The 17747-nt window shown below is 45.1% G+C and overlaps 1 protein-coding gene across 1 annotated transcript in view; it reads left to right on the forward strand.

The window, feature by feature from the left end:
- CLBA1 (clathrin binding box of aftiphilin containing 1) overlaps positions 1–16294 on the forward strand; it is a 31027-nt gene extending 14733 nt beyond the window's left edge. Inside the window, exons 2-6 of the mRNA XM_088473750.1 lie at positions 5–434; positions 8930–9075; positions 10043–10163; positions 11403–11516; positions 15304–16294. Coding sequence (XP_088329876.1) covers positions 126–434; positions 8930–9075; positions 10043–10163; positions 11403–11516; positions 15304–15453 — 840 coding nt within the window. The 5' untranslated portion in view covers positions 5–125 and the 3' untranslated portion in view covers positions 15454–16294. The remainder of the gene's footprint in view (positions 1–4; positions 435–8929; positions 9076–10042; positions 10164–11402; positions 11517–15303) is intronic.
- Positions 16295–17747: the final 1453 nt, after the last annotated feature.

The raw sequence follows: 17747 nt of genomic DNA on the forward strand, positions 1-17747 counted from the left end.
GCAGGTCAAGAATTTAGAAATTGAAGGACGTTCCTGCTAAAAACACTGAGATAATTTTTGAATTGGACAATACATTTTTCTCAGCTGGTTTCAGATTTGTGTCCGTTAAAATTCTATGAAGGATAATGAAGGATGGCAGTGAGACTTTTCTACATGTGCCATCTAGTATGCACAATGTCTGCTTAAGGGATGAGCCTCTAAATTCCCAAGATCTACATGAAGATTTTAACACCGATAAACTATTGCTGGAGTCCGTCAGTACGTGGGGAGACTTTGAAAGTTTTAATGAATTTACGCCACAATCGGAACAATTTTACTATGCAGATGAATCACTATGTTTGGACTCTTTTGACACTACTACCTCAACTGGAGAGGACTGCACTGAGAATACCGACGGCCAAGCCAAGTGGGATGCCTTTACTCTGGAAAATATGGTATGGTTTTGAAAAATTTAATTGGTGTTCAGTAATATTTACTTTACTTGTACTATTCTTGCTGCTTTCCTTATTTACCTATCTGGATTTAAAGGCACAAAAATATTTTCTTTGCTTAATTATGGCTTTTTAAAAGGGAAATAAGTTGCTATGTGTAATCTTTATCATGTCATTGTAATTCTATACAGTGTATGAGCAAATCTAGAACGAGTGCCTCCCACCTCTCTGCCTGCTGTCTGACATTTTTTTGGTCTTCCAGACAGTAGCCATGTTCGCTAATAGATCACTCCCCACCTCCTAGAGCCACCCCGTGCTGTGTGTGCACATGTTTTTTTTTTTTAGGGGGACGTGGCCAAGTCTCCCAGTTTTGGCCACGCCCCCAGTACACGGGCCCGTCAGAGCTTTTGACGGCCCTGATTATTTTGCACAGCTAAGTATAACAGGGGGCCTTTCAGATCAGTTACAGCTGGGAGGATTGATGAGCCGTTTCTCTTGGCTTACGCTCCGCTGTGCTCTACAATAAGGTGATGGAGCTGGGCTATGCCGTAGGGGGAGCGGGTAATGGGGGGGGTCATCTTTTGGCACAGGGGTGTAGTGGTGGCTTGTGCCCCACAAAAGTTAATTTTTTTTTGCCTGGGTTGGGGGATATATTAAAAATGTACAATTGTACATACAGTGGCTCATGGGTAGGGGGTGCATTAATACAGTGGGGACCCATTGGCACTGGGAGTGGGGATTTGGGCTCTGCCACTGGGATCTATTACCAGTAGGGGTGGTAATGCTGGGGATCTCTTGCCACTGGAGGGGCGATTTCTACTGGGGGATGGAAGTGATTTGGGAGCCTACGAACAAGAGGAGGCGGGGTCAAATAAAAAAAAAACCTCCAAACAACCCAGAGTTTTCTATGTAATCCAAGGGGTGCCGGCCTATTACAGTGAACCGCACAGCCACTGATGGAGCAGGAAGGGATCACTGAGGGGGAGGAGCAGAGGTAAGGGGGGCACAGCATGTGAACCGCACAGCCACTGAAGGAGCAGGAAGGGATCACTGAGGGGGGAGGAGCAGAGGTTAGGGGGGCACAGCATGTGAACCGCACAGCCACTGAAGGAGCAGGAAGGGATCACTGAGTGGGGAGGAGCAGAAGTTAGGGTGGCACAGCATGTGAACACGGATCTACTAGAGCTGCACCTACCATGGATAGGCTGCATGCTCCCAATGTACAGTTTCAGGCAGTTTGCAGCCAGCTCTGCATTGACATGGGGGGGGCACTCCCACTTGTGTCCCTGTCGCCCTCTTCTCTGTATAGCTGGGGATTGGAAAACTAGCCCTGGCAGTGTTAGTTCTGATGTGCCCAGGATGGCTCCACTTAAGCCTGCGTCGGGTGCAGCTGGCCTGACGGGGGCCACAAAGCTGTTCTCGCTCACCTCTCCACCGCAAGGGGGCGCAGGGGCCTGCCCCTCGTAGTACCTTCCTATCTCTAGGTGCTGTTTGAAACCCCCCCTAGTCGGTTTTCCAGCCGCCTGTGTGGAGTGCAGTAGTGACCTTCCTGGCCTCTCAGGCTCATTGTGCCTGAACTCATCCGACTTTTGAAGGTACGTATTTTATTTTTATTTTCTGAAAATTACAAAGGTTGTGGGTATTTTGTGGAAATATGTAGGTTTGTCCAGGGTGGCCTCTTAGGCACACTGCGCATCTTAAAATTTAGTATTATTTGTTTTATTGCTTTAAGGTTAATAAAAGTGGTTTTGTGAATCAGATTTCCATATATTCTCTCTTTGTATATCCTAATGAAGGTCACTGATCACTTTAAGAGCGTTAGAATTGAGTTATTTAGCTGCTAATGACTATTTTATAACAGGCGCCTGTCAGGCGCACTGCACCCGAACCTGGGAGTCCCAGAGGTGCGCCCGACGCAGGGTTAAAGGAGCAAGTACCAGCCTCGGCTGCACCGCCCACCCTACACTTTTGTATGTATTGTAATGTTGTATTTATGTGAGAGATACAGTCAGGATGGCAAAAGAAGAGGCTATTTATGCTGTAGACCCAAAAGTATGGCTATAGGGAAGTAAACATAAGAGTATGAGGGCCTTAAAGAACACACTGGTCCATCAAGATACTATTCAGAAAGCACCATCCAGTCAGCATCATCAACGTGAAATGGACTTAGGGCCTGACTCGGCAAGGATCGCTATTCTGCTTCTACACACGCAACGCAGTTGCTAATATCAGCAGCAGTGCCAGATTAATGTCCACATGGGCCTGGAGCTGAAATTCATGAAGGACCTATTGCGTGCCGCTGCCACCCCAGGAGTTTTATGGTTAGGCACCCCTAAGAGAGGGTTAGGGGGCGGGGACAGGGGAGGATAATAGTACTTACCTGCCTTAGTTGGGATCCTGTCGGGCATCCGCAGTCGGTATTTGAACTGGCTAAACAGCTGCCGGCATTTAAATACCATTCCGGGAACGAGATAGTGTGTGCAGAACACGCTATCTGACCATTGCAGGAGCATTTGAAGATGTTTATTGGCTAGCCCTCCTGCATATACACTAATTATTGGCCCGATCAATGTTTCAGTCCTCTGGAGTGTTCTTGGTAAAAGTCCACAGAGGACTGAAATGTTGATCATAGACCTTTGATCTCTCAATCATGGCGAAAGTGAGTGCCACCGTTTCTGACTGTATACAGTGCCAATCTAGTGGTGTGCGCTGTTTGCAGAACCGCCGCCCTTGACACTGGCAAACAGGTTGCTTGGAACAGCATCCTGCTGCCAGTATCGCTGATGCAGTGCTGCTCAGACAGACACCCTGCAGTCTGTGCAGCATCCTCAGGGCACTCTCGGCAGTGCTGCACTTTGCACTTTCAGGTGATGACACTACCCCCCCCCCCCCCCCCGTGCGATGACATGACGTCATGAGCTTGGGGGACAGGACCAGTAACCTGCCAGGCCGCTTACTGTGTGTGTAATATATATATATATATATATATATATACACAGTATATATATAATATAGCAGTAGAACGGACGGCACTCTGAACACCTTGTATAAAGCACACTAAAATCCATTTACATTTTAAATATTTCAGAACCTGTTTTCATACTTTCGTTAGGGATTACAGAGAGAATGAGTGCAGGTTCTGCAATTTTGATACTGAATTTTAGTGTTATATACAAGCCGACCTGAGTGCAGTCCATTCGACTGCTGCATGGTCCACTCCTTTCACAGGCAAAAGGTAATTAGGAGGACACCAGGCACCATGGCACAATACTTTGCACAGGGGTGCCGGCCTACCAATTGTGTGTGTGTGTGTGTGTGTATATATGTATATGTGTGTGTGTGTGTATATATATATATATATATATATATATATATATATATATATATATATATATATATATAGTCAGGTCCATAAATATTGGGACATTGACAGAATTTTCATATTTTGGCCTCTATTCACCACCACAATGGCTTTGAAATGGAACAAACAAGTGGTGATTTAACTGCAGACTTTCAGATTTAATTTGAGGGTAATTACATCCAAATCAGGTGAAAGGTGTAGGAATTACAATGGTTTCTATATGTGCCTCCCACTTTTTAAGGGGCCAAAAGTAATGGGACAAACTAAACAATCCTAAATCTACCTTTCACTTTTTAACACTTTGTTGCAAATCCTTTGCAGGCAATTACAGCCTGAAGTCTGGAACGCATAGACATCACCAGACGCTGGGTTTCATCCCTGGTGATGCTCTGCCAGGCCTCTACTGCAAATGTCTTCAGTTGCTGCTTGTTCTTGGGGCATTTTCCCTTCAGTTTTGCCTTCATCAAGTGAAATGCATGCTCAATCGGATTCAGGTCAGGGGATTGACTTGGCCATTGCAAACATTCCACTTTTTAGCCTTAAAAAACTCTTTGGTTGCTTTTGCAGTATGCTTCGGGTCATTGTCCATCTGCACTGTGAAGCGCCGTCCAAAGAGTTCTGAAGCATTTGACTGAATATGAGCATATAATATTGCCCGAAACACTTCAGAATTCATTCTGCTGCTTTTGTCATCAGTCACATCATCAATAAATACAAGGGAACCAGTTCCATTGGCAGCCATACATGCCCACGCCACGACACTACCACCACCATGCTTCACTGATGAGGTGGTATGTTTTGGATCATGAGCAGTTCCTTTCCTTCTCTTCTTTTCCCATCACTCTGGTACAAGTTGATCTTTGTCTCATCTGTCCATAGGATGTTGTTCCAGAACTGTAATGGCTTTTTTAGATTGTTGTTTGGCAAACTCTAATCTGGTCTTCCTGTTTTTGTGGCTCACCAATGGTTTACATCTTGTGGTGAACCCTCTATATTCACTCTTGTGAAGTCTTCTCTTGATTGTTGACTTTGACACATATACATCTACCTCCTGGAGAGTGTTCTTGATTTGGCCAACTGTTGTGAAGGGGTTTTTCTTCACCAGGGATATAATTCTTCTGTCATCCACCACAGTTATTTTCCATGGTCTTCCGGGTCTTTTGGTGTTGCTGAGCTCTCCAGTGCGTTCTTTCTTTTTAAGAATATTCCAAACAGTTGATTTGGCCACACCTAATGTGTTTGCTATCTCTCTGATGGGTTTGTTTTGATTTTTCAGCCTAATGATTACTTGCTTCACTGATAGTGACAGTTCTTTGGATCTCATATTGAGAGTTGACAGCAACTGATTCCAAAGGCAAGTGTCACACCTAGAATCAACTCCAGACCTTTTACCTGCTTAATTGATAATGAAATAACGAGGGAATAGCCCACACCTGTCCTTGAAATAGCTTTTGAGTTGATAGTCCCATTACTTTTGGCCCCTTAAAAAGTGGGAGGCACATATTGAAACTGTTGTAATTCCTACACCATTCACCCGATTTGGATGCAATTACCCTCAAATTAAATCTGAAAGTCCGCAGTTAAAGCACATCTTGTTTGTTTCATTTCAAAACCATTGTGGTGGTGAATAGAGGCCAAAATCTGAAAATTCTGTCAATGTCCCAATATTTATGGACCTGACTGTATATATATATATATATATATATATATATATATATACACACACACACACAGCGCCGTAGCAGGACGTCAGTGCGCTCTGTGCTGTACTGCTGCCCCTCTCACTCCCCCCACCGCCCCCTCCTTCCCGTATGTGCATGCCTTTTCACCCGGCCGTCGGGCGGAGGGTGGGGATTTCTTTAGAGTTGTGCTGCTCTTTCGCTTAGCACTCCAGGAGGTCACTTCCTGCAGACCTCCGGAGCCCCGCAGGAAGAGGCCGATGACTTTGCAGGATTCTGCCCTGTGTGGAGGCACCGGCCACACCACCCTCCATACGGTCCTGTGTGTGTGTGTGTGTGTGTGTGTGTGTATATATATATATATATATATATATATATCTATCTATCACATATTCACATATTTTAAAGGTAAATAACAGGCGGCACTCCTGGCCTCATAAATCACTTGTATTTAAAGTATGTCACACATAACTTCCGAAGTTTCCTGTTATTTACCTTTGTAGTCGCTTATATAGAGGAGGTCACCTGGGGACTTTACAATAGGAGGAGATTGAGTGCTGGTCCACTACTTGATTAACTAGATAGATAGATAGATAGATAGATATGGAAACATAAGTACACAGGGGGCTAGAGTTACACTGACCTGCTGTGCTGAAAGTCCATCATGCTGGGCTCAGGGCTGCCTTCCCTATGTGCTAGGCTACTGCATTCACACAGCTTTAGAGCAAGATGGCCAGGGGGTGGAGCTTCGGGTGACTAGGGGTGGAGCTTCAGCGGGTCCGAGGTGGGCGGGACTTCAGCCGGCATGTGTGTGTGTGCACACCAGCAGAGAGGAGAGGAGGACCAAGGGGGGGTGTGAGGGCTAAGATTTGGCCGCCCAGGAGGTGAGTGAGCTGGGCTGTTAGTTGTGACTGGGTAATTTTTTTTTTTTTTTCCTGTCTGCACGGCTGTCAGTTTCCAATGGGCCTATTTTCAATGGGAGGCCTGGAGCTGTAGCTCCACCCACCCCATTGTTAATCCGGCCCTGATCAGCAGTGAGATGTAAATGTTTGCATTCGCATTGCGATCGCAGCCTGATATAAGGACCCCCACTTCCCCTTACTCACATCCGTTTACTTGGCCAACATAGCGAAACAATTGGTAACATCGGACCCATACGCACAGTTAATGCAGGTCAGACCTCACTCAGGAATTGCTTACCTAAGCGCACGCTATGAGGCCTCAGGTGGCATCTGGTATTGAAGTGGATAATTTATGCACGCCCCCAAAATCCAACGCACTAGCACACCTGCGTTCGGCCAAGTGGATTTTGCTTTCGATTTTCACTCAAATTTGATCTTGTTTCAGTTTAAGAAGGGATTTGCTGTTCGATTTTTGCATGTTCATGTCCAAAACGAATTTCAAAGCCCCAAATAAATAGAACTGCTTCATGCTTTCAGTTTCAGCATGAGCAGTTCGTTTTGACACAGATACATGCATACATCAGTGAGATGCATGCATGTACCTTTACATAAAAAGCTTGTAAAGCGTTAATGTATGTATATATTTTTTAAATGACGTGGGGTCCCCCCCCCTACATACACAACCAGCCCCGAACTTTTCATAGCCAGTCCTGGTTGTGTACAGTGCATCCGGAAAGTATTCCCATCTCTCCACTTTTTACACATTTTGTTATGTTACAGCCTTATTCCAAAATGGAATAATTTTTTGTCCTCAAAAATTCTACAGACAACACCCAATAATAACGAGTAAAATGTTTTTTGAGACTTTTGAAAATTTAATATAAAAAAAATAAAACTAAGCACTGTAAGTACAGGGGAAAAATTGCATAGGGTTCCCCTGTACTTAGCACAACCAGCAACAGGCTCTGATCCGGTCCGGGTTTTGGAATTACAGGGGAAACAATGCGTAGGGTTCCCCTGTAATTTCCACAACTAGCACCCTATCACAGGGTCACCCAGCCGAAAAACATTACTCCTGACCGCTAGTCAGCCCAGGCCGGGAATGCCTGGGGAGTTGGGGTCCCCCTCTCCAGGGCACCTCAGGTTTAGGCTGATTGCCCAAGGCTATCCCGGTGGTGGGTTGATAGTGTAAGTGTAGTGTAAAAAAAAGAATACACCTTTAGTAACCCTGCAGCTCTCATAATTGACTTTAATGGTGGGAGACGTTCATTGGCTGAGAGGCGGGGCCTGACCTCTCTTAGCCAATGAATGCTCAGACACTGCCCTACAAAGGGAAAAGCCGCATCTGAGCTCTTCATTTGGGAGGTAACAACCATCGTGGTTGTTACCTGTTGCGTGGGCCTGGTTTTCTTGTTTATTTATTTTACAAAGAACTAGGATGCCTACAGGGAGAAGAGGCTCAGGCGGGTGGGAGGGACAGGTGTGCAAACATTTATAGCATGTATACTGTATTTTGCTATCCATAGTAAAACCGCATTTGCTATCATACTTGAAACTCACTGCCCCCCCCCCCCCCCTTCTTCCCCAAGTGTGTGTGGAGGGCCCACATAATCCATTTCAGGCAGCCACAGACCCTGTATATTCCCTATGTGTCTCCATGGCTGGTCCAAGCCCTGTTTTTTATTCTTTGGTAACCGAATATACTTTTTGGTGCCCCCCGATGTACTTTTGCAACGGGCGAAGATGCGCACCTGAAAAATGAAGAGGGCAAGGTCACACCCCATTTTTGTCACGTTATGGGCATGCCCAGCGCTCCTTACAAAACGGGCTGACATTACTATTTGTCAGGGGCAAAATCTCCATAACTTGTGCTTCACAGAATCTTGCCAATCCCCTCCACTGGGAGTACAGAGTGCAACACTGACTGACAAACTTTCAATGTGACCTTGTGCACAATGCAACTAAGACCCTAAGGGGAGTGTGGTGCTGACACTGAGCGTGAGTGACCACCAGGCCGGCCAGGAGCCAGGAACTCAGTTATTTAAGTAAAGGGCAGCAACCGCCTTAAGTACTTATTTATGACTGAGAGACCTGTCGATGGCCGCCACCGCCCACAGTCTCCTCTGGTCCCGAACTCCCGGCCTGCAGCATCGATCCAGCTGGCGGTCAACCCCAGCCTTCTTTGCGCACTGCGATGTGATGTCATGAAATCATATCGGCCGTCCTGTCCAATTCCAACCAAAGGAGCCACGGCCGCCCCTTGTCACAGAATGGCGCAGTGCAGCGCAGGCAGCAGCCTGTGTCACAGTCTGACTGCCCGAGCTTAAATTTGCATGTCACTGGTTGTGGCTAGGCTGGGGCGCCCTCAATTATGTGTGCGCCTTACTCGGCCAGCCTATCTGTAGAGCCGACCATGTGCCCCTTATTAAAAAGATTATTCGGAAACTGTTCAAGGAATGTTAGCCGAGAAACTATTTGAATCTACACCTGTATATAACTCAAAGTTTGCTTTATATCCTATATTTTGTAATCTTTCCGTTCTCTCTCTTGCTGCAGCGTACAGAGGGGTGTGAATCTATATTTAGGTTAAGTTTTCCAGTTATACCTGTGTCAGAGACCAGTGAGGATGTGAAGAGCCTGTCACCGCTGATGAATTCATCTAATGAAGAACACCTATCCAAACTAATAAGGACTCGTTTATGGTAAATTAATCAGTTTATATTTCAATATACTTCATGTAAGAGAAATATAATTTTTTTCAATAACTCTTTATGTTGTGATGTCTAGTTAGCCCTTCAAATGTGACCAATAATTCCATGTAAATTCCATATAAACCTAGATGTATTACTTGAGATGATTATCAATAACTGCATATAAAATCTAATTTTTCTCCCCCCCCCCCCCCCACTTCTCTCTCTCTTTGTCTCTCTCTTCTCCCCCCCCCCCCCCCACCTCTCTCTCTCTTTGTCTCTCTCTCTCTTCTCCCCCCCCCCCCCCCCCAATATGGTTACTAGTCTTAAGACTTCTTAGAGAATAACTCTTGGCCACATAGCCTTGGTTTGCTCAACAGATCTTTTGTTAAATGTAATGGTCAATCCGAGGTGTTTTCCACAATCAGGATTATTCTCTATGATGCTAAACATTTTAGTGCATTCATCGTTTTCCCTCAGTTTTCATACAATTCATTGTATAGAGATGGAAAAATAAGCAGGGTCATGTCTGGTTCAGTCCATCAATAGATGAATAATTACAATATAGCAATAAAATGTGCATGTGGTTAGACACCACTGCCTGTAACGCCCTGACATATGTCATCGATCTTATACTGAGAGCAGTTATATTGTGCAGTGTCCATGTGCGCACGAGCCATATTTACTTTTGAAACACAGCAATGGTGGCAAATGTTTGGGTAACTGGGAGGGGTGGGTGAGCGAGTGCTCTGCAAAAGCTAGACCAGGGTGGGCTCATGTGGATGATTGTCTTTTCTTCATTAGTGGCAGTGGGGGTCTCAGCAGGGATCACGCATGGTGATTGCGCACCACCATCCCACTTTCACCGTGCAAGTCATAGACGCACGTTTTAGTGGGATTATATAGGAGATTGGTAGATTAAGGTTTTGTATCTACAGTGCTCTTAAAGATTTGTTAAAAATATATTTATGAATTCCAGGCTGGATTGTGACCATTCACAGCAAGATGGAGATACCTTACCTGGAAAATCTGGATGTGACTGGCCTAATTCCAAGGGATGCAGAGATCTCCTATTACTGCTTGGAGCCGAAGCTGAAAATGTAATTTTTAACATTTAGATGTTTTTAAATATTATTTATGAGAATTTACTCCTACTTCAGTAAGAGGTCTAGCTAGAGCTGGGTATATCTGGGTATGTCCCACACAACTAGTTTCACCTATTAGGTTTCCAATCTATCAGTGGAGCTAGAGAAAGGCAAGAGTGGGGAACTTAACATTTAGTTCTATAAATATCCAGGGCCGTAGCTAGGGTAGTGCGGCCGGTGCCATCGCACAGGACACCACAGGGCAGGGGGCGCTGTTTGGGCATGTCAAATTTCTGTTTATTATCATTCTTGCTTGTAGCTTCCTCTTATTTCATCCCCAGCATCTCCTGGCCTCTCCTATCTCTTCCCTGGCCTTTCCCCATGAAGCCATGGCCCTTTTTTGGGTGCATTATGTCCCTTTGAAAAATGAGGGGGGCGCCAATGCTCTTTCTGGCACAGGGCACCAAAAAGTCTAGTTACGGCTCTGATAATATCCATGACGTATGTGTCCGTTTCCTATGGCACAGTGTGCCAGCCTGCAAGGCCATCAGGGGGGGGACTGCCAGAACTGGAGCCTCGGGCACGTAAGCTCGGGGGCCCCCCTGCTGCTACCCCACCCGCCGCACAATAGAAGTGAAGTGACTCATGAGTCACTTCTCACTCAGCCGCCCTCCCGCACCACCTCCTACCTACGTCGCGGCCGGCCCGTGCAATAAAGTTTTTCTCATTAGCCAGCGCAGTGTGATGTCATGACGTCACAACACACTGCTGAATGAGGAGCCGAGCAGCGGCGGCCAGAAGTCCAGAACAGCAGAAGGAGGGATGTAACTAAGGTAAGTGTCTGGGGTTGTGTGGGGGCCGAGGCCTGGAGTGGCCCTGCCTGTTTTGACAGTCCAGGGCCCCATAATTTCTGATGGCAGCCCTGCCAGCCTGACTGGCTTAACCTGAGGGAAATGATAAATATTGACTGGCTTACAGGTTGTCCTATCTCCACCCACTTCAAAATTGAGGTGAATACAAATTAGATCTTATTCAAATTCACCTTAAAAAACAAAAATAAAGAAAAACCTAAATTGAAAGTCAGTTACAGATATGGTTCTATTTTATATAATACATTCACTCCTGCTGCAAAGCATCAAGGGAATAAGACTAAACATATTTTAAGTATAAGTTTATTTAAAAAAAAAATGAAATGGGCGTGTAGACACGATCTCCCGTGATTGGTGGTTCTGTTAATTTTCCTTTGTTATTTAGTTTTCAGACAATGGAGAGGAGACAGATGATGGCGTAACGGTTACCAATATTGAAAGGTTCTCTGTAAATGATAGCACTCCCCCTACTGGCAATAAATGTTTAATACAGACTAAGGTGAGATATCCTGCTCTTCTTGTCCGTGTAACATGTAGAGTATTTGTTACTGCCACAAAAATGTATGTTGTTGTTTTTAAATCAAACAACTTAGACCCCAAATATACTGTTATTACTGTGTTTCCTATAAATGCCATAGCAAGTGGCAGAATCTTTTGTAAATCTTGATCTCTGCAGTACTTGAATTTACTTTGTAATCCTGGAAATAGTTTTTCCAGCATCATGGAGACTGTGGTATTCAGGGGCCAACAACTATTTATAAGGGCCCAATGGGACATTACAAAAAAAAAGTATTTAATACTAAACACATTTTTTCCCTGTAAATACAGAATATAGAAATTACCCCAACAGTATGGATTTTCAGTGGTCAAGGTGGGAGGAGCCCATTGAGAAGCAGATGGATGCAGTCAGGAAGCCAACGGTAGAAATGCTGACCAGCGGCTTCCCGACTGTGCAATCCCGACAGGGGACAAATGATAGGCGTCGAAATCCCAACGCCTATCATTATCCCTACGCCGGGAGCCCAACGCCCAGCATACCTAACTATTGTAAGCCGGGCATGGACGGGAGTGTTAGGCTAGGGGAAGGGGGGTGAGGCACCTCCGGGGGGAGGTTAGGGTTAGGTATCCCCCGGGAGACTTGGGTTTAGGCTGCGGGGAAGGGAGGGGGTTAGGATTAGGCACTTGGGGGGGGAGGTTAGGATTAGGCACCCGTAAGGGAGGGTTGGGGGGGGTGGAGAGGGTTAGTAATAGTGAAATAAACTTACCTGTCGGGATCTTCTGTTGCCAGTCGGGATGCGTCCGGCTGTGTTTCATACCGATCCCTAAGCTGATATGTGGTCTGGCAGATTAGGATGTGGGCTAATGCTGGGTACACACTTGTCGATGCACCGTATATAATATATGCACTGTCCATGCGCACATGAGCCATATTTACTTTTGATAAAGGATCAGTGTAATTTGGGATCAAAACAGTGACACAGAGTAGAAGAAACAGCCAATTATTTTGTTTGGCCGACACTAGTCAGCAAATCGGCCTGAATCAGAGGCTGCAGCTCTGCTGGTGATTTTGCGGTCTCTTTAGAAAGGGATGAGCATTAAGCGTCCCCCTCAGCTGTTGTTGAACTACACATCTCAGCATGCCCTGCCACAGTTTTGCTATGTGGCCATGCTAAAACTGTTGCAAGGCATGCTCTGATGTGTAGTTCAACAACAGCTGGAGGGATGCTTATTGCCCACCCCTGCTTTATATGTTACATTGTATCTTTATATATATATATATATATATGTGTGTGTATGCTTCTTATCATAAGTAAACCTTGTGTCTTGTGAATGATACAAACCATACTGAGCTGCTTCTCACAGACAGCATTTTTCTACTTATTAACATTTCTTTTCAATATTATTGTACCCTAATAGAGAGCAGTAAATGGGGGCTCAGTGCCACTATTTTCTATTTATCATTTAATATCTATTTAATGTTTGTCAGCTTGTGTACGGAGGTGTGCAGACGTGTGTACGTGCAATAATAGATGATGGGGGTCAATTATATAATGATGCAATTATCCATAGAAACGTGTACAGGTTACAATACATCATGAGATAATCTTTAGAGTAGTGTTCATTTAACCAGATCGCCAAGTGAGCGAGTCGTCATAATATATACAGTGAGATCTGTTCTTTTTTAGTCCAATCCCTGTCGGTCATTCACATTTTTCACTCTCTCACCACTTGGCTACACGAATGTCCATTACTGCCCATTTATACAGCGTTACCAGAACCAAATGAAGACCTAGGTCAGGGAGAGGTTTTAGGCCCCCTACCCCCATCTCCACAGTGCCCTCCACCATATATTATCAGTACCTGCTGTATACAATTATTATGCCAGCATGTCTCCACAACTGTAGTAACACCACCAGTTCCCCCAATCAGAATGACACTAATACTGTGCCTTATATTTGGGGAAACGTATAGAATTATTATCTATTAGTAATGTATTCCATATGAGGTTATACTAGTAATGTCCGCACTGTGATTATACCCATAAAACAGGGATGTACACTTCCCAATCTATACAAGCAATTCCCACAATATTACATATTCACAGATGTTTCCCATGAATAGAAGAATGCAAAAATGAGCGCTATTGCAATACCAGAAATGCCATGTTTTATGCCAGGAGTCCTCATGTGACTGACCGGTCTATGTACTAAGCCTTAAAGAGCGGTAAAGTGGATGGAGATAAAGTACCAACCAATCGGCTCCTGTCACTTTAAATGCTGTGTTTGAAAAATGACAGGAGCTGATTGGTTAGTACTTTATCTCTCTACAAGGCTTAGTACATACGCACATAAATAAGCAATATGCAACACTCAGATATCAGTGGGTTATTATATCTATATTACAAGGTTTCCAACTACAAAAGCTATACCAGCAGTAACCTGTAACTCTCTTTTGACCCACAACAAAGACTAAGGGGCCTATGTATCAAGCTGTCTTTTACATAAAATGATGTACTAAAAGCACAATGCAGGAGATTTTACAGAAATCTCTGGCAAAGTGCTGATTAGCACTGCAGATCGCACTCCCCGTTATTATCAATGGGGAGTGCACTACGATCTGACCCCTATGTACTAAACTCCAAAAAGCAAAGCTTTTAAGAGTTTAGCCATGGTAGTTTACACCATCTTCAGATGGTGTACACTACTCTAAGCCTATGGGGCCACCAGGGGCAGGAGAGAGATCTTTCCATCTCTCTCTCTCGCAGCCCTTGGGGATGTGGATTGATAGATCTACATTAAAAAGGTAGACAATGTTAGACAGGCAGTAGGTCGACAGGGACAAAGGTTGACACACTAAAGGTCGACGTGTAAGAATGTCGACAGGTACAAATGGTAGACAGTGTCAAAAGGTCGCCATGCAAATGGTCAACACTTTTTTTTTTTTTTTTCTAACCCTAATATTCACCCTAACCCTCCCTCCCGGTGCCTGACTCTAACCATTGGGGTAGGTTCCTGACCCTTACCCTCCCTCCTGGTGCCTAACCATAACACTCCGGTAAGTGTCTAACCCTAACCACACAAAAAAAAACATGTCAACCATTTTCATGTCGACCTTTTGACCCTATTGACCATTTGTACCTGCCAACCTTTAGTGTGTCGACCTTTTGTCCAAGTCTACCTACTGCCTGTCTAACATCTGGTGTCTATCTAGACATTGTCTACCTTCTTACTGTAGATCTTTAGACCGGATACCGCCCTTGGCCGGCCCCTGGAAGCTGACACTGTGCACATTGTACATAGTGGGGACATTTTCATTAAAATATCCCCTGCGAGTTGGACTGATAATAATCGCGCCAGTACCACGATTATTAGTACATAGACCCCTAGGTCTTAATAAGACATGCTCAGTCATAGGTGCCATACCCAGGGGAGAGTCTGGTGTGCAACATTGGGATGTCAACACTGGTCCCTTACTATTTCTGTCACAGCTGGATTCCTGTATAACCAGGGCCACAGTCATGGCATGGGTCCTTCTAAGCTCGATGACTAGGTCATCCATGGAGTCATCACCAGTAGACACTGAGCTCCTCCTCCATGCAAACAGGTTTGGGAGAGCTTGAAAAAAATATTTACTCACTGACTAAAAACCGCTACTGCTCCAATCTGTAATAATCTTGGTCCCATTAGCGCTTTGTGCTTCAGCATTTGAGGACTGTAACAAATATATGATGTGTTCATGTTATCTGCATAATATATATCTAAACAATTATAACGCTTGTATTTCAGTTGGACGTGGCCCCAGGGTCCAAACAGGGACATATTTTTTCATACCAGTTGTTTTTGAAGAAGTCGGCGGCTGATGTCCCTTTGCATTTTCTCACTTTTTCTGGGAAGAAAAGTTTTTTCAGTACAAACCAATTGCGTTTTAATTTCTAGGCGTTGTTATTTGTAGAAGGAAACCTTGTGCAAATTGTTTAACAGGTCCAGTATTTGTGTAAGAAAACATATTTACACAATGACATTTTATGTACATATTTAACTTTTTGAGCTGCACAGAACAGAACTACCACGTGTCTTCATTAACATTTCCACGTTCACAGGTTTATCAGAGCTGATAACCATGTCACATGGCCATCACTGAATTGTGTCTATCACTGTTTAACTAAGAATTTTTTTTTCTTTTCTTTTTTTTTAATTCTAAAATGTGTATGGCAAAAATATATATCACTTCTTTAAGGTGAAATAATTTAGTTCATTATAAGACCAACATTTCTTCTGATGGTCTGAGCAATCAGGTAATTGAACAATGACTCAGTCAACTGTTGTGGGACTATCCCAGTAATCAAAGGAAGACATTGCAAGAGAGTCCAATGACTGAGGCACAAACATTGCACATCTCATCACCTTCTCCGAAGAATGTAAAGGAACCAAGGTGGAGACAGCACTCTCACTAACTGGTCTGGTGCATGCAACGCTCAAGGCAGAAACTTGGTCATAACAAAAACCTCTTCCACCAAGGATAGTATTTACACTTAGAATATATAGTCGGGATCTCTACTACTCGGGCTCCAGTGTCGGTATTACGTCCGGCGGGAACACATCCGGAGGCATTACATACTCATTCCCCTCCCATGAGATGCATACCGGCTGTCGCTATCCCGACACTGCAAGTCCCACCTTGTACTAAAGATAGGTGTCTAAATCCCGACATCTATCTTTAGCCAGATGGCAAAATCCCGAAGCCCAGCATTCCGAACGAAGGTAATCGGAGACTGTTAGCCGGGGGGGGGAAGGGTGGGTTAGGCACCACTTGGGGGTTAGGGTTAGGCACCCCCCCGGAAGCGTTAGGTTTAGGGTGCGGAAGGGGGGGGGGGTAAGGTACTTACCAGCCCCAGTCGGGATCTCCACTGTTCGGGCTTCCCGCGTCGGTATTATGTCCGTCTGGGGAACACATCCGGCAGCGTTACATACCGATTCCCTTACCATGATTGAAGAAAATTAAGATCAAAGATCTGCATTATATTACCTCAAATGAGAGGTTGTGGAATAGCAGTTTTATCTTTCACAATTTATTTGTGATATATATATATATATTTATTTATATTTTTGTTTTCTTTTTTTTTTTTACTGTGTGGTCTTTTAGGGCTTGTTCAGATCAGGGGCTTCTCTTATTGTTTTTCAAACAGAACACAATGCCAGACAATTGTAAGTAAAATATAATGGAATGATACATGCTACACAATAAAACGATGCAGATATAGGAGCCGTTTCAATTAAGTGTGATATGTGTATTGCACACATCCACCGTATATACCATAGCCCCAGCTTTGTATATTGTAATACACACTCCTATGGGGCTGCAAAGTAAAACACAGGATTTAGGGGCAATGCAGTGTGCCTATATGATGTCATTGGAATATCACATGGCACATTGGCTCTAGTTGAATCAACCCCATAGTGTTCTACTCCAGTACATGTGCAATGACCAGAGGTGTAGTATGGTGCCAGGATGATGCTTACGCTGCGCTGCTCCCCCATACTGAATATTGCCTAAAGTGGGGGGTTCACATCCAGATCATGAGGAGCAGGAAAGATGTGGATTATAGAGTCCGACCGTCCCGTGCCACCTTCACCCCGCTCCTCCTCCCCGTAGCTTTCTTTACCCCACACCTCTCTGCCCAGGGCACACTGCTGTGTGTCATCCATGGTCCGCCTTCACTCACTAGTTTCCACTGAGGCGGGAGGGCACACTTATTAACATCAGTAGCTGTCCTGGCCCAAGGTGCCTGCTGAGCCTGAGATCATGAGCAGCTGCCGCGAGCCTCCCTTCCACGTAGAGTCTGACGCCACCCACAGAGATAACCGTGGCACTAATCAAGTAACCTTACATCAGACAGTGTGCACACGTGTGTGGGTTATCTGCGCAGGGATGCTGAGAGGTGGGGGGAAGCAGGTACTTTTTACCCAGGCCTGGGCCTGCTGGAGGGGCCTGGGTTCTGCAGCCCCACCTCCGCTACGGTACTTCGGGCAGGGAGACCTCTCCCTCCCTGGGTGATCTACCAGGGTTGAATGATCACACTTGCCCCCCTTTGTAAGGAGGGGTCTGGCCACACCACCCCGGGTTAGCCACATCCCCTTCCAGTACCAGGGCCCTACAGAGCTGTTGGCAGCCCTGGGTGTGCAGCCATCTCCACTGCCGCCAGTGCCCGGTGCTCCAGGTGTTCTGCCCT

The sequence above is a fragment of the Taudactylus pleione genome, unplaced genomic scaffold, assembly GCF_031769625.1.
Source record: "Taudactylus pleione unplaced genomic scaffold, aTauple2 ptg000139l, whole genome shotgun sequence".
NCBI lineage: Eukaryota > Metazoa > Chordata > Amphibia > Anura > Myobatrachidae > Taudactylus > Taudactylus pleione.